Raw genomic sequence first — 24,793 nt, 5'->3', positions numbered from 1 at the left:
TACACCCCTCCACCCTCCCATCGCTCTCCAGTGCACTCCCCATTATGTGATTATTTTCATGCTCAAATTTGGAACGTTTGAAAAAGGGCTCTCACAGTCACCGCAATAGGTGGACCCGGCCATAAGTCTCCCCTTACCATCACGGGTGCCCTCCTGGTTTTTCAATCATAATTTGTGGCACCACCACAGAACAACAGCAAATCTCCTTATAGCACACAGCTGTCAGTTCGGGATTTGGCGATATAGCTTGGCTTTCTTTGTCGATGGGGCCCCACAATGGCCGTGTCAGTGGGGTCAACTATAGGGGTATCCGCGACATAATACGCTATTAATGTGGATCATATGGATCCCAGCTCACTGAAAATAGGCAATAGATGTATGAGGATGCAGGCATGTTCCTTGTCAAACAAGACAATTTTGTTGGACATATCCCATGTACTTGTCAACAAGGGGTTTTCACATCGTTGCATCATCTTGGTCAGGTTTAGTAGCCCTATTAGAATATATAAAATGTTGACCAATAAAATCAGAATAATTAACTATCTTGCTCATTACTACCAGATTGGTTAACACTACACAAGATCAATAGGCCCACTATGAACCAAATACTAAATACTTTTCTGTGTGCTCTATGGACTTATTTGAAAGTAGCATCCTTGTTTGATGGCACTTGCGCAGTTGATTGTGGAGTAAATACACGACGTACGACATACATGCATATTAAACATTGGGTGTGGCTTCGATCTCAAGGCCTCTCCCACTTAGGAATATTAAACAGCGACTCATGTATTGCCCCCGCCCCCTCTTCCCCTGAACTTGCTGTAAAGTCTGGGACAGTCATTCGGACACAGACGTCGCTTTCTTAGCTCGTGGGTATTGTTGTATCAGAGGCGATCAGAAATATATAAAGAAAAAGAACAATAGTCGAAAGGACAAAAGAGTGAGACAAGGGGGCAGGCCATTTTGCAGTGGAAATCTATGCTCATTTGAAAAGGTGTTGTTCTCCACTCGTGCATGTTCAAATCGGAGGAGTATATAGAGCCGTAGGTCGGCCGGACTTTTAGTTTCGCAGCAAACGTCACTATCAAACAGAAGGCATGATTTTGAGACTGAGTTCAATCTGTGTTGCTTTTTCTATTAATGTATTTTTGCAATGCATGTGGATTAAGGTACGTGGATATTCAAGCCGACTTATTACCTTTTGTCCATACAGTAATGCTTTAATTTTACAGTTTTCAACAGGCACATTTTCAAGAACTGGTTGTGGATTTAGGAGGATGCACTGGAACACTTGAGCATGTTTTCATGTCGCCATCAATTTGATATTCCAAAATAAAAACCAGTAACGCGTGCCTCTAAAATAACAGTATGGGAATTTCTTTGCAATAGTTTGTTGCAAGTTAGTGACTACAAATCACACAATTAGCTATTGTCGATATTAGCTTGTTAACTTAAACATTAGCTACATACTTTAGCTTGATAAAATGTGTTGCAGTTATCTACTTCTACAGTTGGAAACGTTCAAGCTTGCATAAATGTTGATTGACAGTTTGAAAGGAAGGTATCAAAAGGCAAGACACATTGAAATAACAAAGTAATGTTGTTCTTTTTTTCCAAAACAGGTGGCTGTGGCATCTGGACACTTCGAATTGCAAATTGTATCGATGCAGAACGTGAATGGCGAACTGCAGACTGGCGAGTGCTGCGATGGATCTCGGAATGCCGCAGATCGCAAATGCACGAGGGACGAGTGTGATACCTATTTTAAAGTGTGTCTAAAGGAGTACCAGTTGAAGGTCTCTTCGGCGGGCCCATGCAGTTTCGGGACGGCTTCTACACCCGTGGTCGGAGGGAATACTTTTTCTTTGCGGAGCATGAGAAGTGACAAGTCGAGGATTGTATTACCTTTCAGCTTCGCTTGGCCGGTGAGTTGATTGCGTAGTTATGTTTATGTAACATGTTCTTCCTCTCGGGCGCGCGAGTTTGTTGAGAACTTGAACCACAAACATTTTTGGCTCAACCAAATCCTATTTAGATTAATGGACAGGAATACGCAAATAAGTAACTTTTGGATATGTCAATGTCAGCATGTCATGTGAGGCTAGCAGGCTACACAATGCAAGTGAATGGTCCACGAGAAGACGGTAACGTTTTTTTTTGGGGGGGGGGGGGGTTTACATTATTCTTACAAATACAGTATATTATCGTTAAATCGGATTGGCAGTGAATATGTCAAGGTGAGGTCGTCCATAAATTTGCGCTGTCTGAATACTCATCACTAGTGTTCATGTGTCAGTTCTTGGGAATAGGCCGAGATTCTAAACCAAAATGGGCAATTCCAAAGAGGTTTAATAATTTATGAAGAACTGTAGGGTCGCATCATTTTACCAGTGACGCGCTGCCTAAACGAGATTCATTCCACACTGTCTTTTCCTAAAGAGCACGGCCAGTAGCCGACCGTCAAACAATGGCTTCTGCAAGAATAGGCAATAAAACAGCTGGGTTATCTAGCCACGGCGTTTACACACAATGCGCTCTCAGGATGCAGAGAATTCACTCAATGAACTCTACGCATTCCTCTGGTTGACCGTTCTCGAGTGTGTGTGTGTGGCGTACATTTTTTTTTTTTTACCATGCCACAATTTTAAGGACTTGAGCCATCCATTTTGACCATGTTTTGAGCTCATTTTTTTCTGTGGCTGTGTGAGATTATACTGTCGTTTTGAGAATTGAGAAGAAAAAGTTTGAATGAGGTAGGTTAGTTGTACACAGCAATTGTTTTCAATGATTAGGCTATAGTTGACCTAAGTACATGACAATTAAAGTGGACTGACAATATTTCAATGCAGGTAAGTTGCCCTGGCAGCATCAAAATATGTTTTGGACACAATGATGTGGCCCCCAAATGGTTTTCTAGACATGCTCCAATATCACTATGAAAAGACCTAGCTAAGAAGCCATTGTCCTATTGCATACTTCCTTTCCCATCCAATTTCTACCTAGCAATTTGGAAACATGTTTAATTACTCAAGCTTGTTTGCCCAGAATTACCACAAAGACAAGCTCAGGGGGAAATGTAATGAAAGATTGAATGGGGAATTGGCGTTTTTTTCACACTTTAATTTGTTGTCATACAATAACCCCTGTTTTGTATGAATTGTATGCTTTTAACTCATCAGCATTCAATGAAGAGGTGCCAGGTCATCAATGGGATGAAGTGATTGGATGTTTTGAGAGAGTTGCTAGGTAACGAGGCCTCCCACTGGGAGCAAGAGAGAGGGAGGAGTGCACCTGCAAGGGGGGCATAGTTGGAGCCAGCTTTTTTTCCCCTCCAGACCCTTTGCTTACAGTGTTCTCCATGGCTAGACCTAATGGGTGAATAATGATGTGTGTTGTAGAAGGGCAATGTTGGATTTGTATAGATTTCCACATAGAATTTGGATTTTTTTTTTTTTTTTTTGTGATTTATTATTTTTTAAATTCTAGGTGGATTGCAAAGAGGATATCCCTAGAAATAGGGGGCTTTTGGAACTATGCCATCTTGTTCTGTTTAGTTGGTGGCACAGGGCACACGTGTGGACACTTGAGATTCTTGAATATTCCCAAATATTCCATAAACTGGACAGTCAGCCAGCATCTATGCCACTACTGTATAGGGACAGTCGACATTGCTTAATTCACAAAGGTCTGGCCGTGTACCCTCGCCCCTGACCTTAACACAGGCAGTATAAAGGCCTCTTGTTCCCCCACCGCCCTTTGTCAACCTGGGCCTGGGCGGTTGTGCTTGACTGGACCCAAGACATTCCATCTTTTAACCCTGCCACCCTATAGTAACTGGCGTGTTAAATGAAGCAGTCACCGTCCCCTTACTTCGAAGAAGCAGGGGCGTGTTTATTAGTGCACACTGTAGCAAAACATTTAACAACGGAAAACGCGTTGCAACAAAAATGTGTTTCTTATTGGATGACTTTAGATAGGTCCCTCCCCATTTTGTCCAGTTTGCCTCTGTTGGTTCCTATTGAAGAATACACCCCAGACTTGGCTAGACGTTTTGGGCTAGGCTAGAGTGGCCCTGGGTCTGTTTTATACGTCTAAACCCCGACCCCCAAATTGGCACGGGCGAACCAAAACAACCTCACTATGTGCGTCAGTCTGTTTATTGGGCCCTCGAATGGCAGCCTCTTGCCGTGGCCAAAAGTATCGCCAACATCTCACTTGCGGTTGTTGAACTTTCATTCCCCCTCTTTTTTTTTTTTTTTACTCTCGCATGTGACACAGGCCACTGTTCTCCTCTCTCTTTCTTTTTAGAGCTTGGAGAGAGGAGCTCTCTACTCTCTCTCTCTCGGCCCCTGGCTCGACGGCCCTAGCCAGACAGAAGCAGTGACAGCTTATGTTAACGGGGGCGGGGGGGGGGCTGAACAATAGCCTCGGCCCGGCCGGGCTGGCAGCGAGGATTATGGGAGATAATGGGAGGCCAGGACGGGAATAATGTGGCTGGGGGGGAAGCAACAGGATGCAGCAGTAGACTCAGCAGTGCCGCGGTTCGTTCGTGGCTCCCAGACTAAACCGTTGTGCTGAAGTTGCCATTATTTTGAAGTTCGGCCCCTATTGCCCATCGGTCGCCTTACTCACGTAATGCCGGTAGGCCTATTATTCCACCACCCGCCAGCCAACAGTCCCCAGAGCCAAAGCCTAGAGAAGGATAGAGGCCAGTGGGGATAGTTGACTCTGACGGGACATCGACATAGACCCCCCCCACCCACCCACCCACAGTCAAACAGCGGGCTGGAGTTCAGCCAGAGTGACAACGTTGATGCTTGTACTTTTTTTCTGTTCATTTAGCGAAAGGATTATTCTTAGTCTCACTGCTCTCTCACTGTCTTTTCTCTCTCCAATCCATCGGTCTGCCTCTGTTTCCCCTATCTCTTTTTCTGTTTCTCTCTATCTCCCTTACTGTCGTAAAAGCCTCATCTAACGTGGGGGGGGGGGTGTGTTCAGGAGAGGCAGGGGGAATGTGTAATAAAGAGGGAGAGATGGAAAGAGGGATGAGCAGAGAGAGGTCCGACAGTACAGAACTGATAAGCACACAGTGACTTATGAGGTGAGGGTAATCAGAACAGCCTGCTTTTATCTTCTCTGTATTTCATCGGTGGACATTCAACACAACATGTCCAGATAGACTAAAAATAAACTTCTATGTCAAACTGGACATTTTCACCCAACTCAGCGTAGCCTAGTGGTTAGAGTGTTGGACTAGTAACTGAAAGGTTGCAAGTTCAAATCCCTGAGCTGACAAGGTACTAATCTGTCGTTCAGCCCCTGAACAAGGCAATTCATTGAAAATAAGGCTTTCATTGAAAATAAGAATTTGTTCTTAACTGACTTGCCTAGTTAAATAAAGGTTAAATAAATAAAATGTTTACTGGACATTTTAGGTTTCAGAAGCATTGAAAGCTAGTAAATGTCAAAACACTATGGGCCGGTTTCCTAGACACCGATTTAAGACTAGTCCTGGACCAAAAAAGGATTTCAATGGAGAATTTCTGTTGAATGCTTTTTAGTCCAAGACTAGTCTTAACCTGTGTGTGTGACACTGGCCCCATATCAGTTGACCTTTGATAAAGGGAGGTGAATAAAGCATGATTAAAAATAAATCCACTAATGTGGTTTGATTCAATGTGGGCAACTATGATTTTATCCTTTCTTCCCCCAAAAAGAATAGCCTTATTTATATCAGTTTCCCTTTATAGGTAGAGACCAATCAGGCCACCATTGCGTGAGCCCTACTCCTACCGCTCTGCAAAACACAGGCACTTACTCAACCTGCCGACTCCCTTCCTGGACGTGCCCAGGCTTGTCTGCTTGTTTCACTTGCTTTTGAACTATTTTCCCACACTTATCTCAGCCTAGTGAAAGCGCTGGGCCCTGCCTCTGTCCTCAACCAAAACTGGGTACAGAACATGTAGTTAGGCACCGTTCCAAAAATACTCAATCAAATTGCAGCAAGAATGTAGTGACGTAGGGGAGAAAGTGGGACAATGTTTGGAGAGGCACCACTAGTCTGGGGGAAAGAAGGGATGGTGTGCTTTGGTTTCTTACCTGGCTGCTATTTACCGTTTTGGTAAACGTTACTTTGGCACTGTCGGAAGGTGGCATGTACTAACCGAATGGGTTTGGGAGCTGGAAATGGTTTGAAAGTCTCTTTCTTTGATATTTGTGAGGAAAGGACAGTTTTGAGGGGAGTTGTTTTTTTTTTGTTTTTTTTAAGGACCGTGCTTTTAAATTGTGAAGCTAACCAAGTGAAATTCCCAAGCTTTGGATAGTAAAAGAAACTTGAGTTGACTTGGCTACCACTGTTTTAGCTCGTCTCCATTTCAATGGTTATGATCATGAATCGTCATATGCAAAATGCCTGCACACACAGCTGGAGCTGCTGGGTGGTTTTCCCCAAATCTTGACATCATCTGGATTTCCTGTGAGTAATAACCAGTAATTAGACTGACATCCATATAAGATGGCGATCAGTGATTCAATGGAACAATGTAGCTAGCTGCAGCCGCTGCTAGGCTGTGCAGCGCTATGTGTGCCAGCGAACCAGCGTCGTGTTTGTTTAAATGGGACAAAGTGGCAAGGCCATAAGCCCCACACAAGAGGCCGGGCATGCCTCCAAGGGAGAGGGAGGGGAAAGAGCGAGTGCTGTCTGCCCCGACCTCCCCAACCCCCTCCCATCACCCTGTTTCCACCACCACACTCTTTCCTCCCCCCTCTCATATTTTTGGAGCTTCATTGACAAGTGCTACAAGGAGTGCTCGTGTGAATGTTGGCAAGTGAGTGTTGCGAGTGGAGAGAGGCCCATGCACTCTGACTGGAGCCAAGTATGGACACACACACTTGTATTCAAGCACGCACGCACATTTATTTGTGCACACAAATCAATATATTTTGCACCCAGATGAAAACTCATGATACTGTACACAAACGTCTCAAATGAATTAAGGCACGCATACACACACTGGCACACACACTCCTCCATCAGCCCAGCCCTCCACGGCTCTCCGCTGTCCGTTATCCGATACCGGTGAGAGCGATGGGGGCCTTAAGAGAGACAGAGGTTCAAAGAGGTGCCGAAATAATGGACCCCCCCCCATCTCCACGACGCACACACAAGCATACACACACTGAAATAGTATTTTTACACACACACACACAGCAGAGATCTCCATTCTATTCTAACTATTACAGCGCCCTCAAGTCGCTCCACACAACTACTCACGGTGCACTGGAAGGGAAAAATAAAGGAAAGGAACCCAGGATGTTTTTAAACAATGCCAGCGGTTTGCTCTCTTTATCGCCACCCTTGAATTATCTATCCCTATCCGGGGAGGGGGTAGGAAAGCGGTGGGTTTGTTTTGGGGTGGGTTGCTGTAAGGGAGAGTGGCTTAGCCCGACCGGATCAGAGGGCTGCTGGCGCCTTGGGGGGGGGGGGACGACGACGACCTGTAATGCGGTTACTTGCTGCGCTCTCTCTAATCTGCAACATATGGAGAACGGCCAATGGACAGACTGAGTTAAACGCCACCATACCCACTTACTTGCGGCTCTCTGGTGTGTTTGTGCTCACAAATGGGAAGGAGTTTGGCTGTATTTACACTATTCCCTGTGACTGTGTGCCTATAAAAAATATATATATATTGTTTTATTGATAAAGGTACACACTGCGTTAATGTTATGCCAGATCTAAGAACAGTTATTACCTCAAATGGTACTTTCTCTCCCCCAATTCTTTAGATTTCTGCTAATATTTTATGTCCATTCAAACAGTAGGCTAAGTAAGAAGTAGCCTACAGCCAACTCTGTTAGCAGGAACTATGCAGAAAGGAATCTAAAAGTAAACTCGTATTAGCCAGCGGTGAAGGAGTTAATGCAGCTGTGACTTGTTTTACCTCACACCTCTCTCGATCTTATCTATCTTATCTCTCTCCAGAGGTCCTATACATTGATCGTGGAGGCCTTGGACTTCAACAATGACTCTTCTACGGGCAGTGAGTATTATCCCCCACCATTATGTTACATCTCTCACTCTCTCTGCTCCATTTGGTTTCACATTACAAAAGCAACACGACCCCGTGACCTGGAAGTGGTGGTCCCAGGACAGAAATAAGGAACCTGTAATGCGGTTACTTGCGTGTGTGTAAAGGGGAAGAGGTGTGTGTGTGTGTTGGGTGGGGGGCTTAATTTATTGGTAAGGGACATTTAGGGGGCAGGGAAATTATACTTGTGCTTATAAAAATGTTTTTAAAGGCTTTATGACTGATGGCAGGTGATGGCCTGCACCCTCCCCCCCCCATTTGAAAAGCCATTGGTTGGCATTACTGACCAACGTTGGGCAGAACTATCAAGCATGAGTCTCTCGAACTCCCCTACTATCGATATGGCTCTCAATTGTAATGTTACACAATGGTCTCATTCAGAAAACAATGACGGTACTATAGACTGGTAAGGGAGTGAGTGAGGAGGAGATGGAAAGACATCACACTACAGATTTAAGCGTTTGTTTTCAGCCCGACTGTTAGGCAGTCAGTGGGAGTTATGGCTGTGTGTTGCATTTGGCATCCCTCAGGGAACCATTATAGTTCCAGTGTTAATTCGGCCCCAGGGTACGCTGACCCCTGTCCAGGTGTGCTTTGGCCCAGAAGGAGGGGAGGGCAGTTATTCCACCACAGCCAAGTCTACATCGAGCATGAAACTAAGCATCGCATTCGGGCCAATAAAGGCCAAATGCGAAAAGGTTAGTGTGAGGTTGAAGACTTTATTTTTCAAAAGCCCTCCCACCGACAAGCACACACAACAAGCCAGCTGGATCAATGAAAACGTCTGCCAAGGAAGAGGGCCAAACGAGGACAGGCCAAATATTGACCGTCTCACTCAATGTCAACAAACTAAGTGCCCTGGGCATGTGGCCAGTTAGGCTTTTAATGAGTCTGCTTATTGGAGGCTATCACATTTGTGATGTTAATGCTAGCCAAATACACTGCTACGGCTAACCTTAGTCTAGAATTGGCGTCTCTAAATTGTGCATACGTAAGCTTAAACTACAAGTTACCGAGGTAACTATCATGTCGGTGCCGACTTGACTCGTTGCCCCGAGCAGTATTCACCATGAAACTGAGAGGTTTGAATGTTTGGTCAAATCTCCAGGATGGTCCAGTACGGTTTTCTTGAGGTTGGCTATATTTAAAAAATATGCTACATTAGCTCTATTTGTCACACCGTCAACCGTCTAGGAATTTCCTGTTTGATATGGTGGGTCACAGTTTGCTTCCAGGTCGTTTTTTTTATATATATATATTTGGTTTGAGGACCCTGGGTTCATTTTGTCCATTATTTCGCTAAACCACAACCCCCTCGCCGTCAAACTATTCCGGACCTCAGGTAGTGAGAGGGTGTCACCTCACCCCGACCACACTTTGCACTCCACCGGCGAAATACCACATTGGAGCTCAGGATTCTAGAACGGCCTGGAATATTTCTACTACGGCCCGCCACTACAACTAACACTGCCGTAACAAAGCAGCTTTCCCTCCAAGAAAAGAGGAGTAAACAAACTCGAAGCTTACGTTTTTGTTCGTTTTTGTGCCCCCTTGTCAAAGCTCGCAGAGGCTGAATGGAATTTAAGTGGGCAGACTATTTCTGTAAAAAAATTGCGTTGGGGTTTGCATTTCTGTATTTCTAGAGCACCAGAGGATTTTTTTCATGGAAAATGGGATTAGGAGGCAGCGACTGCCCTAACACAGTGTGACATAGCTGCGCTGGTATGGTAGGGATGGCGTCCTCTCTCCCTCGAGCGCTGACCCCGGTGAGGTCGAGTTTGTTTGGGTGCAAGGGTAGCAGAGGGTGGCGAAGTGGGCAGGGACAGAAGGGGGCATCACTTATGTCTGTTGGCAGCAGTAGATTTGGATGGCAGTTCATGTTTGGGCATTTACCCACTGATATTTGGAGACCTTTTACTAGTAAAGGCCGAGAAATGTCCCAAAACAAGACGCTTGAATGGGCATTCTCATACTCATGTGTTGACTTCTGTGTATATATATATATATATATATATTGTGTCTGACTGCATTTATGTCTTTGCCTCCCCCTTATGCCCATGTGTTTCCTACCAGTCCCTCTGACTCATCTCTCTCTCTCTCCCCCCCAATCCATTTCCCTCCATCAGGTGGGGGAGGCGAGATGATCGAGAAGGCCATTCAGTCGGGCATGATCAACCCCAGCCGCCAGTGGCAGAGCCTGAAGCACAACGGGCCGGTGGGCCAGTTCGAGTACCAGATCCGGGTCAACTGCGATGAGCATTACTACGGTTTCGGCTGCAACAAGTTCTGCCGTCCGCGCGATGACTTCTTTGGCCACTACAACTGCGACCACAACGGCAACAAGACCTGCCTTGAAGGGTGGTCCGGACTAGAATGCAGCACTGGTAAGAGTGGGGTTTAACCAAAGTAGTTGTCTGTAATTTTACAGCAACGTGAAGCCAAACGCTAAGGTAATATTTTTCCTCGAGGTTGAACAAAGCTCAAAAGGCATTGATAAGTGACATTCATCAAGAATCAATTGGAATATATAATTTAAATTATCAAAATGTTCTATAAATAACAGTGGGCCTTTTTAAGGGCAAGTTGTGCTTTAGTGCCTCTCTGTTAGCATGCCACCATTAAGGCAAGGAAGGGAAGTCCAAAACGAGCGAAAGTGACAATGGACTGCAATTGTGTTGAGGTGAATCCGACCAGAGAGAGAATGAACACTAGACTAAATGATATCATTTAGGGGTGGGGTCAAGCCGGCTTCTTCACCCATTGACACCAGGGCATATTGTCTTAACGCAGCAGATTTTGGCCATGGCCGGCCCGGCAGGCTTGTACAAATAGTTAGCGTTGCCGTTTGGAATTTGGGCTGTTTGCAACGCACCAGCGCACCCCCTAGGCCCTAGTATCCTAGCGGGGAGCGATGGCAGAGCTCTGGGATAAGTCTTGGATTTTGTAGGATTACTGCCCCGGTTGGAGCTTAGGACATTCCCACGAGTTTGGAGATGAGATAGGGGAGGGGGAGCTGTCTGACATCATCATGCTGACTCTTTGTGTTTTCTCTCTCTCCCTCTCGTCACTCTTACTTTTTTTTCCTGTGAATTTCTTGCTGACTCTCACTGTCACCCCACTTGGACTTTCTCTCTTTCTCCTTTACTTCCTCCCTCATTTTCCTTCTCTCTCTCTCTCTCTCTCTCTCTCAGCTATTTGCAGGCAAGGCTGCAGCACTGAACATGGTTCCTGTAAATTGCCCGGAGATTGCAAGTAAGCACCGATTTTTATTATTTTACTTTTTTTTTAAATTTTTTGCAGCTAACCTAAGTTAGTAAAACGTTCACTGGAAAGAGCCAGACTCAAAATCTTGCTGCAACTTGTGTTGTCACAGCAACATCCTTGTACCATATGGAAATAACACCATTGACGGGGGGAATTCCCAACACCATGCGTTCTGCCCACTTTGGATTGGCACCAGACTCAATGGAGATATAGTCATTTTTGGAAGGGTCTTTGTTAGATAACACTATACATTCTATACTATACGTGGCAATCAGTCACAACCCTTGATTGTGATGTGCTCATTAGGCACCAAACAGAAGAAAACGGACAGAAGCAGGAAGTGACTGTTTTAAAAAGTTTTACATTGCGTGCCCTAATAAACACAATCCAATGAATCCCCCTCCCATTATCCAGAGCTGAGAAGGGCCCGAACCTTCGTGTTTTGGGAAGGGAGTGTATGTGGGGTGGTTGGAGATTATCGCGACCCCTCTCGACCCCCTTTGCACACGTCTGCCGGGGGCCCCCAGAGTGGTGAGAGCTTAATGGCGGCGGTGGAATCTGGTCTCGAAGACCTCTGTCAAATTCAAAGGATTTTTTTCTTTCTTTCACCTGTCTGTTTCCCTTCCCTCTTTCACCTCCCTTCAGCGCCACGCTTTGATGTTGCGTTAGCCTTTTAGTCTCGCAGCCAAGAAACAATCGAAAGCGGCGCTAGGAGACATTAGCATGTTGTGGAGATTCTGGAGAAGCTTCTATGGCTTTATCTGAACTTGAACACACATCTGGTTCTTAAGGAAGGCTGGAGTGAAATGGGTACTTTTGAGGGTTTCACATGTCGTCCATTTTTGCTAGATTTTGCAGCTCTTATTCAAGCCTTTCAGTAGGCTTGAATTAGGTAGGAGGTATATATTGGGTAGCTGGGATAATTATCCATTGCCTCAGGCAAGGGTGGGCTGGGCATGGATACCAGGGATGAATTATAAGGGGGGGAGTGTGTTTTGATTCGCTCTGTTATGACTCATTGAGAAGCTTACCCCTGCTAGTTCACTGTCCAGACAAGCATTTTTACTTACTCAAGGAGCAGCCTTAGCCCTGCCCAACCCATTCCTGTGTGTGTTAAAAGATTGATACATTGTCTGTGTGTTTTTAAGCAGGATGGTGTTGAGCACTGAATACATGTTATTTTTTGTTTGTTGTTAAGATCGGTCGTCCCGGGTATTGAGTACTTATCGAGTGTGTGCGTGTGTCCTGCAGGTGTCTGTACGGCTGGCAGGGCGAGTACTGTGATAAGTGCATCCCTCACCCGGGCTGTGTGCACGGAACCTGCGTGGAACCATGGCAGTGCCTCTGTGACACAAACTTTGGCGGCCAGCTCTGCGACAAAGGTAAGCATACGCATGCAAGAATAGCAAACGCACACCAGAGAGGTATACTACAAAGCGTGATCATTGAGTTGACCAGCTAACTTTGATAAACAACCAGAAATGGCCCTACTGGTTTTCTGGTTCATTAAGAAAGCTAAACTTATGTTTTTGGTTGTTGTTTCAATCACGACATGCCCATTTCAAGCTTTTATTAAAGAAATATATTTATTTATTTGAGCAAGTTAGCAGGCTAACTCATTGATCCTGCTTTGTAGTATACCCCCTTGGTCTGTACATATACAGCTGATAAACTGGTGCGTGCCCTCACCCACTCACACTTTTCCCTCCCTGTCTTCCAGACCTGAACACATGTGGTACACTCCAGCCCTGTCTGAACATGGGGACCTGCAGCAACACTGGACCTGACAAGTACCACTGTGCCTGTCCTGACGGCTACTCTGGTGTCAACTGCGAAAAAGGTGAGTCGCCTGTGTTTGTTTTTAAGTCTCTTGTAGTGTCTAGGGTCTGGTTCCACTCAATGTTTCTTCCTTATGAGAGTGAAATTGGAGTCGAAAACAGAGGGAAGTCAGTCTTGGACACTCAAGCGCAGCTGATCTACTACACTGGAGAATACTTTAAATTTTTCTGTCTCTCTCCTGTCTCCCACTCAATCTTTTTTATTTTGTGGTGAAGACTGAGAGAAAAAGGTATTTGTTTTCCCAAGACCGGTCTGTGAGATCCGAGTCATGTGGTGAGACGGGGTGGGAAGTCGAGGGGTCATAGTTCAGGGGTTGGGGGGGGGGGGGGGGTCAGCCCCGTGCTTAACCCCATCCAGGGAGGTTCCGTTCGTAGGGCGGTCTCCTGCGTCACTCCGGCCAGGAGGTGACGACCTCATTAAGGCGTCGTCAAGGGAAACGGGAATGGGAGGAGACCCAGTAACGGAGCTAACCTTTCTATGAGGGTGGATTGTATTCTACCTTCATCAACAAATCTAACAGTTACCTCACATCTTCAAGTTGTTTAAATGTGTCATTTGTTTGAATCAAGGTTGGTTTCTATAAAGTTTGAGTTTTGATCATAGGAATGAGTTGTGTATGTCATTATTTTTGAGTTGTGGACGTTTCGATGAAGTTGGGTCGGATTCGCTCATTAGGATAAGTAGATGGCCCTCGTTTTGTATGGGGGTCAATGGAGACATGACTCAGCTAATTGAGGAGGAAGCTCCCTGTAGGCGCTGGCAGTCAAACACGCCCGCTCTGTGTTTGTCTGGGACAGTTGCCACCTCTGTAGCGAGGGTTTGAAAACTATTGCCGGTCATCTTGAGAGCGAGGGAGGGAGTGGAGGAAGGAGGGAGAGAACGAGGGAAAGAATAGGGGGATTCCAGCTTCCAACCAAGCCTGAATTCTCCTTTTCTTTTTCTCTCCCAGCCAGACCCAACAACATTAAACCCCCCCCTCCTGTGCTCCTCTCCCTCCCTCTATCCCTCTCTCTTCCTCCCCTGCCCCTAGCCCGCTGACACCAATCAACAGTCTTCTCGCCTCCCTCCTCGGGGATAGTCCCAAATGGCACCCTTTTCAGTGCACTGCTTTTGACCAGGGCCAATAGGGCTCTGGTCAAACGTAGTGCATTATATAGTGACTAGGGTACCATTTGTGATGCGGGTCAGTCTGCCTGCCAAAGAATGCAGAGCACTAATTGATTTGAGCGGAGGAATCCGTCGTGACTTGTGAGTTTGCTATTCTCTTCCCTCCTTTCTTCTCTCGTCCTCCCGTGGAGGGATGGACAATGATTTGCGTTCGGGTGGAAGTCATGGCGCGTCGCTCTGCAGGTCAGTGTGCCATGACAGACGATTTCCTGCTAGCTGGCTAGAGTTAATGCTAAGACTATAGGGCTAGGGCCCTGGGGGGCTAGTGAAAGTGAAATGGGAGAGGGGATGTTTTTTTCTAACAAAGTAGGCCTAGTGGGGGAATGGACCCTGTCTTTCTGTCTCTTGCTTTCTCTCTGTGTATTTTATTCTTTGTCTGGTTGTCTTTTTCTCAGTGAGGAAATGTAATTCTTTCTCTTGTTCTGTTTATTTCTCTTGCACTCAGCGCCTTTATCTTTCCCTATCTCTCCCTCCCTTGTCTGTCTCACTCTCTCGCTCCTCGTCTTGCGGTGTGGTCCAGAGCTGGTTAGTGAGAGGTCAAAGGGGCTTTCCACTCCACTGGCTGTAGCCTAGCTGGGCCAGAGAGCCGCTGGGAACCGACAGCAGCGAGGGGAAAACCCACCCCACCCTCCTGCAGTGTGAGAACAGTTTAGGAGTTTAACTCTCTCTCCCTCTCTCTCCTCTCCCTCTCTCTCTCTACCTTTCTCTGTTCGTTACCTTTCCCCTCTTCCTTTTACCCACTCGATCTACCTCTCTCTCTCTGTCTCGTTTCGCTCCGTCTCTCGGTCCACAGCAGAGCATGCCTGTCTGTCGGAGCCCTGTTTCAACGGAGGGAGCTGTGTGGAGACCAGTCAGGGCTTCGAGTGCCAGTGTGGCCCCGGCTGGAGTGGCCCCTCCTGCAGTATCAGTAAGTAATACATTATAGTATGTAATACCTGAGGTTTAGGTGATTTTGAATTCAATATTATACTCAGTGGGTTTACCCTTGTACATTCACCGGCCTCTAGCACTAGAAAAGCCTGGCCCCTTCGTACCAATGACATCTTTTGGACGTCAAAATTCTAACAGTCAAATAAATGTAATATATGCTATCGGAAAAATAATCATTGGGTTGCTGTTTATGAAGGTCTTAGGTAACATGGAAAAAATAAATTGGGGTGGGAGGAGAACACAACACAGAATTTCAAGTATAAAATCGATTTTATTTGTAGAGTGCCTTTTGTTAAATCTATGAAACAAAAAGCATGTGCATTGGAACACCGTACTGCTTCTTTTTATAACGACAAGACAAATTAAAATACCTAAACCAAGAAGACGCGCGGTCAATTGAAGAATATATCAGTTGCATAAACATCAGTATTAGCGCCATTTCTGCTTGATAGTAGTGAAAATCAGCACAAAAGCATTGATGGCATTATAATGAATGTGTCGATTTTATGGCGGCAGTCAAAAATGGTCAGTTATTGAACACATTATTTGCGGCCTCGCTCGCGCTTACGGTATGGTGCTCATCTTCACGTAATGGCATCAGTTGGATCTTATTTGGGTGCTATCCCTTGCTCTAACAGTCATCACAAACTGCCGTCGCCCGCTTGCAGCACTTGGCACAAACAAGTCGCTTGCAGCTGAAACGGGTTTCGTGGGTTTTGTTGCGAGCGCATCTGCCCAACTGGCAGTTTCTCCTTGGCTTGCGCAATTCCTCTAGTGGAATCTTTGCTGCTGCCTTGACCCTCATGTCACTCGCGTAGCCCGTGTGCTAGACTCATGATGAAGTCTCTCCTGCTCATGGGGTTCATGCACTGCTTAAACAACACGTGTGTGTTGACGGCAGCCAAGTCAAGCGTGTTGTAGAACACAGTGACAGGCCAGCGGCAAGTTCCTCCTTTCACTGTGTACAGCTGTGCCATTTGATCCCAAAAATCCACAACAACCTATGGAATAGAATAAAGTAGAAAACATTAGGATCTTTTTCTCATAGGAAAAACAACACGTGTGACACAGAAGAGCATAATGCATTGTATAAGTTGATTTTATTTATGGCGACGCGCACAGTGGTAGAAAAAATACCCAATTGTTATATTTGAGTAAAAGTAAAGATACCTTTTTTTTTATATAAAATTACTCAAGTGAAAGTCACCCAGTAAAATACTACTAGTGTAAAAGTATCAAAGTATATTTAAATATACTTAAGGATCAAAAGTACAAGTAAATGCTATACATTTTTTTTTTTAAATCCTTATATTAAGCAAACCAGACGGCATGATATTAAGCTCCCGCCTCGCTTTGTTCATGGTGCCAACCGGGCTTGTTTTCTTTGCCAGCAACTTGTTCGCCAATGACGGTGACGTGAAGAAATTGTCCGTGTTGACATTTCTCTCCTCAACCGTTTTTGAGATTATCATTTGAGTAGATGAATAGAATGGCCAGCTCTGTTCTTCATTCACAAACTGGTGATTGCATAGTTCGCTTCCCCTCGCTCATCAACCCATTCTCCCCCATCATCATTTACTTCATTTTTATTTTCTTCAGCTCTTATGTGTGAAATGAGTTTCCTTATAGTTCAGTTTCGAGGCAATTATCAGGGGGATTATCAACTAGGCACGGCACCTCCCAACTGTCGAGAGGAGGAGGGGAGCAGGCCCTACTATCAGGAGAAAGAGGCGCAACGGGGGGGACCATACAAACATGACATGCCCTCCTAAAACGGGTTATAACTCCAGTTCTGTTTGTGATTATTAATAGGGGTTAAGATTCTAACAACAACAGTGTGTTCGATAGACTTTATTTTGGAAAAGTCAATGACGGCGGGGACATTTAAAAAAAAAAAAAAAAGTTAATTATTTTGGGTCATCAAGACACCATCAGCCTTTCAAGCGCTGGAGACCTAGCCATAGTCATGGACTTCTGATTTGTCATTCCACGTGTAGTCCTAACACACTTGTTTCCTCCCTCCCTCCCTCCAGATGTGGACGAGTGTTTCCCCAACCCCTGTGGCCACGGGGGCACCTGCCAGGACCAGGTCAACGGCTTCAAGTGCACCTGTCCCTCCCAGTGGAGCGGCAAGACCTGCCTCATTGGTCAGTCAGTCCTCTATCCAGTAACACCCTGCACCACCTCTATCATACGGTCACCCTCTCATACAGCCACTGAGCTCTCATTCGTCCTCTATTTACCCCCCTAAAAAAATATATATATATATATATATATATATCCCACAAACCCCTGCACCTACTCTATCTACAACCACCTAGTTCGCTGTCATCCTCTATCCTAAAAAAAGTATACCTATATCCCACAAAACCCAACTCCTATTGTATCCCTTTTGACACAGAAACGACTGAGTACTCGTAAATCCTACAAACCTCTACCTTCTATCTCACAACAGCCTAGTCCTCTATCCCACTACCACCTATATATCCTATAACCTACTACCATAGAGAGGGTATTGATCTCTATGCCCACTATGGAGTTGGTAGATTATATACTGATACAGGGTCAAATATCTCCTCTCTCTAATGGTTAAAGTTAGTTTCCTAGATCTGCGGTTGAGGGCAACTTCTAACCACCTTGCTACAATTAGAGGATTTCCTTAGCGCACAGATCTAGAACCAGCTTACACTCTCCAAATCCGAACCTTATCCATTAGGGGGTGAAATCTCAAAACTGACCTTTAGAAAAGCTTCTAAGTGCAAATTCCTCTTCATCATACCACCCTTGACTTTTGATGGCGCTCTAGTGTGAAGATTTGGAAGCGGGCATGCCAGGATGGGGAAAAATTCCTTCGGCATTCCATTCCATGGCTGCTTTTGGGAATCCTCAGGGCAGGGATAAAGTGGGGTTTCCTAAGCCGGGGGATCATCCTTTGAGGAATGGCAGTGTGTTTTAAAGGGCTTAGAATGAGGAGCGAGGGGATGGGTGCCACTAACACTATTCACTTCTGCCTTAATTCTCTAACTACCCCCCCCACTCATTCTCACCCTTGTCTTCTCTTATGCCTCCTCTCCCTCACCCCTTCTTAGTGTGAGGAGCAAGAAAATGGGTGCCACTAACTCTTCACTGCTGCCTTGATCCACTACCCTTCACCCCCCGGCATATTTGTGTTTGTCCACAATTGCCTTTTGCCATGGGGACAGGCCCCAACGCGGTTTGAATGCAAACCACAGCAGACCACCAGAAAAGACCATAGAAATATAATTTCTAGAATAGGCATCCCCAAGTCAATGGGTGGGTGACGGGGGGAAACCATTTAAATGATCTATTCCTATGGCTGCCGACCCCTCCAATCTCATCCCAATCCCCTTTAACAGGAATGAAGGAACGAAATGTTTATTTTTCTGTCTTTCTGACCTGTTTGTTTTTATGCATTTCAGACGCCAATGAGTGCGAAGGCGACCCCTGCCTGAATGCCAACTCCTGCCGCAACCTGATTGGAGGGTACTTCTGCGAGTGCCTCCCCGGTTGGACGGGCCAAAACTGCGACACCAGTGAGTGTTTTCAATGAAAAGGCCTGTCACTTGTTCTAATGCAGGGGTGGGCAAGTCTGGTTCCAGGGAGCAGCGGGGGATGCAGGCTTTTGTTCCAGCACAGCGCTAACATGGGTAATTCAGCTAATCAGCTAATCATGGTTGGCAATTGAAAGCATGATTAGTTGAAGTGTGTTCGTGCCTGTGGTAGGAGAAAAAAACCTGCTCACCCTGCCATTCAATCTCGAGAGTCCAAAGTTGCACACCCCTGTTCTAAAATGAAGAAATGGCACTGTCAAGTGCCAGTAGCAACTTTGAGTAACTGTTGTAGGGCCAGTTTTGGAAGTGAGTTCACGAGAATGAAGGCTCTGAACCTGGACAAGTAGTTCTGGAGTGGTCAGTCTGAAAATAGATGACAAAGAAAAAATAATCCACTTTTTTTTATTTTTTATCTCAAGTCATTGTCTGCTTGCACAGCCGGGCAGACGATAATGTGCAGATAACATGGGGGCTCAAACAATTGTGTGAAGCCCCAGTGCACGAGGCCTGCATGAATCGCACCTTTTTTTTCCTCCCCACTCGTTCTCAAACAAGGGTTATCTTGAGGAAGCTTGTCAGAAATCTTGACAAGAAAGCCTTATCAAGGCCTCGCCTCGGCGGAGCTCAAATTGTATACATTTTTTTAAATGATTATTTATTCGATTGTTACAAATTGTTTCCGCAGATATCAATGACTGCCAGGACCAGTGTCAAAATGGGGGGAAATGCAAGGTATGTTTATTGGGTGTCTCCCAAATGGCATCTTATTCCCTATATAGTGCACTACTTTTGACCAGAACCCTATCATGGGGAATAGGGTTCCATTAGGAACACAGATGTTTTCTTATTTTTCCATAATGTACCGATCCTGGTCGATATACATATTCCGGACACTTCCTGGCATATTGGAGTTGTTTTTTGCCTTCTTTCTCTCGCCCTTCCCCTCTTTCTCCCCCTTTTTCCTTTATGGCGGATTTAAAAATGGCAAACTGCTGAGACATGCTTTCAAGAACACAGGCATGACAGAGTTGCTCGGGCAATGCTAACAAAGAGAGGGGCAGAAAGACATGAATGCTTGTGTAGGAGGGGAGAATGGGAGGGAGGGAGGGAATAGGCGGAAGGTCTTCATGACTACAATAGATCAGATTACCATAAACATTCTCGTCCCCTGCCAGGAAAAATAAATCTTGCTTAATTCTTTTCCAACCCTTTCACAATGGCTTGTTTTCCTCACCGCCCTGTTCCGTACCTCCCACACTCACCCCCAACACCCTGTTCTCTCTGTATTTTTTTTCCCCTTTCTTTTGTTTTCCTCCCCTCCCTAGGACATGGTGAATGGGTACCGTTGCTTTTGTCCCTCGGGCTTCGGCGGCGAGCACTGCGAGAAGGACATAGACGAGTGCGCCAGTGGCCCGTGCTTGAACGGCGGCCGTTGCAAGGACGACGTCAATGGCTTCCAGTGCCTGTGCCTGCCCGGTTTCTCTGGCAACTTCTGTCAGGTGAGCAGAGATTGGCACCACACCCCCCTCACTGTGCCCAGAGCCCACCCAGAGTTGGTCCAAGTCACCTTAAACCACGACACTGATTCAGGAGCAGATATTGCCCCATCCTTGTAATGGTTTATGGTTAGACTTGGAGGTAGTATAAGCTGATCCTAGATATGGTGTTAGGGCCAACTTATCTTGAGTAAATCCAGAGTAAGTTGCAGTCACCTCAAACCACTGATCCACGGTCAGATACCATATTTCCCCATACCTTTTTTAATGGTTTAACTTTAGGATTGGAGATGGGGTAATCTGATCCTAGATCGGTGGTTAGGGCCAACTTTCCTTGACTACCACCCTCTCTCCTGCGTGAATCTCCTCACCATGATATGTTTTCATTGATATCCTCCTCTTCAATTGTTTCCCTCCTATTCTTTCCCCCATTCTGAATTTTATTTAATTAATTTTTTTTTTTTTGCTACCTTTCGTTCCCCCCCACTATAAACGCACCTGCGTTTCTCTCTGCGATCGTTTTTCTTTGCAACTCTAAACCGGAGCTTTGTCGCGCTTGTTAACACTTGTGAACCTTCCGTCTGGGCTGTCTTCTCTTTTCCCGCCTCCTCCAACTCCCCACCGCTTAGTGTTTGTTTATGGTTCTTTAGCAGGTTTCCGTGGTGAAGTCCACAATGGGTTATTATGGAAAAGGTAAAATGGCAGGTATTACTTTACATGACTTGTGTCTAAACCAATCTTTTGTTTTTGTTCTTGCCTTCTCAGTTGGATATCGACTACTGCATGCCGAGCCCATGTCAAAACAGGGCCCAGTGTTTCAACCTGGCTACCGATTACTTCTGCAAATGTCCCGAAGACTACGAGGGCAAGAACTGTTCCCATTTGAAGGACCACTGTCGTACCACACCATGCAAAGGTTCATATTAGCGTTTTGATTTAGCCTTGTGCAGTCTTTACAGTGCTGTAGAAGTCTGTTGGTTTTCAGTGTTAGCCTAGCCAGTGTCGGCTAGCTTGGCTAATGCTAATGAAAGCTAACCCCAAAAATTTGAGGTCACTTGTCTCCCTTTGCTTTTTTTTTTATAGCCAATTGTAAATCTGAGAGGGGGGCTTTTTAGCCCGCAGAGTCTGTAATCTAATCCGCTAACTCAAGGCCATTGTGCTGGGTGTGTGTCACACCATTGTGTGTGAAGACCTAGGGTTAGCAAGCCCGCACGGCACTAACCCGTTCTCCGCCGGTCCCCCAGGGCCTCGTTACCATGGGAAGGGTTAAGGTTTGGTTTCATGTTTTTGAGTCGCTACTGCTGCCAGACTACTTTTTTTGACAAGACACTCCCTTCAAGAACACCCCCCCCACGCCGCCCTCCTGCTTCTGACAAATTGCCTCAGCTTCTTAAAATGTTCCTCTCCTCCCTACTAGACTTTGTTCGTCTCTCCAAAACGCCTCAGAAAAATCTGGCAAACTGTGAAGTGCTCTGTGTGTGTTCTTCCTGCTAAATCCTCAATAGACCCCCTTAAATTTCTCACTCTGTGGCGTGCGTGTGTCTGTGCGCATTTTTGAGCGTAATTACGACAGTCTGATAAGGGTTTATACCCTTGTACTTAGTTTAACTACTTTTATCTATACACACCACAGATTGAAGAAATTAGGAGGGCCTTGGCATATGTTGTATCTGTTGAATATTTATTTACTGGAAGCTGTAGCACCCAAAGCGTTTGAAGGTTTTTACGATGTGTGGTAACGTCAGTTCTGTGCAATGGATATCAACATTTATTTATGTTATTGCCATATATGCCCTTTCTCTCTCCCTCAGTGATTGACAGCTGCACGGTTGCCGTGGCATCCAACAGCACCCCTGGGGGCGTGCGTCTGATTTCGTCCAATGTGTGCGGGCCCCACGGGCGCTGCCGGAGCCAGGCTGGTGGCCAGTTCAGCTGCGAGTGCCAGGAGGGCTTCACCGGGACATACTGCCATGAGAGTAAGTGACTTCCCCCAGTTCCACCAAGGAGTGAAGAACGGTAGATGAATGGAGGATGGCTAGGGAGTTGGATGGATGGAGCCTTGGATAGATGATGGATGGCTAATGTGTGAATTAAGGGGTCAATGTTTGGGGGTGTGATGGAGGCATGGATAGAGGGGGAAATGTGGCAGAATTGTGAGGTGGAGAGGGAATGTTATTGCAGGGGTGGTAGAGGACGGGGATGGGCCCTTGAGAAGCGGATCTTCTTTACAAACCCTGCTTAGTTTCCGACCATGAATACACCACAAGAATCTCCCTCCCCGTTATAACAATCTTTCCTGTTGCTTGACGATATCGCTCCGTCACGACACATGCATCCTTGGGTTCAAAGCGTGCTCTCGCTCCCTCCAAACCTAGCGACTTTGTTCTCACCGACAGTTCTTTCAGGGGAGAGTGGTGACCCCCTTGACGATAATTATTAGCTCCCTGTTTGATGGATGGCTGTTTTTAGCCGCTGGCTCCCTAGCTCAGAGAGGTCAGACGGGCTAGCCCTGGCCCCGCCAGTCACTGGGTTATCTAATGGAGGCCCCAGGCGAGGCCTATGCTGTCTCTGACACAGGCCTTGATTAATGACCCTGCCCAGCCTTCGCTAGCCTGTCAGGGGGTGGGGAAGTTGTTAAATGAGGGGGGGGGGGGCTCCATGCCTTCCCACTCCTAACTCTCATTCTCTTAAGCCAGGAAGTCTGCCTATTCTTGCCTGGCCTTGTCTCTCCCACGCACACACACCCAACACCAAGCTCTCTGTTGTGGTTTTGGGTGACAGAAGGAGTTTTGGGAAGGGCTTTTGGTGGAAGGTTACTTGACTGGAGACGACAGTCAAAATAAATGGGACACTAGGGAAACCGCAAGGCCTCTGTTGGATGTGGAAACAATGCGAGTTGTTCACAAAATTGTAATTGGAAATGGTAAATAAGTCCTTGAAGGGATTTCATGGTGCACACCTTGATTACATGGCTTGATATTGTTTATTTTCTCAGACTTTTGCTTCTTTTTTTCCACTCTTTCACTCACTCTCAGATATAAATGACTGTGAAAGCGGCCCGTGTCAGAACGGGGGAACGTGTATTGACAAAGTCAGCCTGTACCAGTGCATCTGTGCCGAGGGCTGGGAGGGACCCAACTGTGACACCAGTAAGTACATTTTTCTTCTCAATGCTGTTATGTTGTCATATTTGTTTTATATGAATAATGGCTTTCACTTTCTTTGAACCACCGGTGGACAATGCATTGTTATTGAAGTTATAGGCAACTAAATAACTTGTATATCACCCCACAATGTAGTACAAGTGTTCGAAAAGTGAAGGGTTCTTTTGTTTGTATTATTTCAGAAGTATTCATACAGTGGTACACAAGTCTATACATGTGCTTATGCATTACATGCAGGTGGAACAGTGCACTGACTTTTTTTTATCTGACTTGCTTCTTGATATTGAAGAGTTATCAGCATTATAACGCCTGGTAGGCTAACCATAACTTTTCCATATTGCATTCCTAATGCATAGGCAACATACAGAAAGTGCTACCACATAATGTTCTCCCAACTGTTTCAAGCCTTCAAGTGACTGGGGATATGGATGATCATTAGGCCCATATTGAAACTTTTCTGGATCAAGAAAGGGATTAGGTGTTGGGGGTGGCAATAAGCGCGGTCGGCCGTCGGCGCGGCTACATTTTAGAGAAAATTGTCCCCATCTTGTCACTGTAGAGACATTTTTGGATTTTTAAGCCAATTTCCTGCCATTCTACACATTTCTCCATGGAGCAGAGATTCTTTTTTTTGTTGCAGTTTTTAAAACTAATTTCCTGGAATTCTATGCATTTTGCCATTGTGTTCTTTTGCTCAAACATAATAACAAAATAAATACTGCTAAGTTCATTCTTTTGGGAATTTTATTTTCTCCCGGACTGTCTAGCTTTTATTTTGGTGATTTTGAGAATTAACAAAGATCATGTTATGGAAAAAATATATTTTCTACGTACTTTACATCTGGTTTTAGTCATTGAATTGTACACTTAAAGCGTTTTTCCATCCTGAAAATTTGACTTATGCGACCCCGGGAGGGGGGGTGCGTTTAGGCAGCCCGCCCAAGGACTAAAATGGCCTTGAAGATGCCGAACAGGCAATTTTTATTTTTGTCATTTCATGTTTGTCTCCTCAGACATTGACGACTGCAACACCAACCCATGTCGCAATCGCGGCACATGCCGGGACCTGGTGAACGACTTCTACTGTGAATGTAAGAACGGATGGAAGGGCAAGACATGTCACTCAAGTAAGCCCCCCTTCCTACAGTATCGCACACATTGTTATTTTCGCCCTGGGGCGGCCATGTGAAGTGTGTTGTGGTGTGAAGTATGCGTGTGGGTGGGATGTAAGCGTGTGCATGCTTGTATGTGTTCGAAAGGGTGTGTTTATG

At 45.7% G+C, this 24,793-nt stretch overlaps 1 protein-coding gene across 1 annotated transcript in view; it reads left to right on the top strand.

Moving 5' to 3' along the window:
- The first annotated feature begins 815 nt into the window (after positions 1-815).
- LOC106564817 (protein jagged-1b) overlaps positions 816-24,793 on the top strand; it is a 30,173-nt gene continuing 6,195 nt past the window's right edge. Inside the window, exons 1-16 of the mRNA XM_014131245.2 lie at positions 816-1,169; positions 1,623-1,925; positions 7,985-8,042; positions 10,217-10,474; positions 11,282-11,342; positions 12,606-12,736; positions 13,075-13,194; positions 15,154-15,267; positions 17,324-17,437; positions 18,731-18,844; positions 19,548-19,594; positions 20,188-20,361; positions 21,124-21,274; positions 22,170-22,334; positions 23,394-23,507; positions 24,536-24,649. Of these exons, the coding sequence (XP_013986720.1) occupies positions 1,098-1,169; positions 1,623-1,925; positions 7,985-8,042; positions 10,217-10,474; positions 11,282-11,342; positions 12,606-12,736; positions 13,075-13,194; positions 15,154-15,267; positions 17,324-17,437; positions 18,731-18,844; positions 19,548-19,594; positions 20,188-20,361; positions 21,124-21,274; positions 22,170-22,334; positions 23,394-23,507; positions 24,536-24,649 (2,110 nt within the window). The 5' untranslated portion in view covers positions 816-1,097. The remainder of the gene's footprint in view (positions 1,170-1,622; positions 1,926-7,984; positions 8,043-10,216; positions 10,475-11,281; positions 11,343-12,605; positions 12,737-13,074; positions 13,195-15,153; positions 15,268-17,323; positions 17,438-18,730; positions 18,845-19,547; positions 19,595-20,187; positions 20,362-21,123; positions 21,275-22,169; positions 22,335-23,393; positions 23,508-24,535; positions 24,650-24,793) is intronic.

The sequence above is a fragment of the Salmo salar genome, chromosome ssa12 (assembly GCF_905237065.1).
Source record: "Salmo salar chromosome ssa12, Ssal_v3.1, whole genome shotgun sequence".
NCBI classification, from domain to species: domain Eukaryota; kingdom Metazoa; phylum Chordata; class Actinopteri; order Salmoniformes; family Salmonidae; genus Salmo; species Salmo salar.
This window is presented reverse-complemented; position numbering and strand designations above follow the sequence as displayed.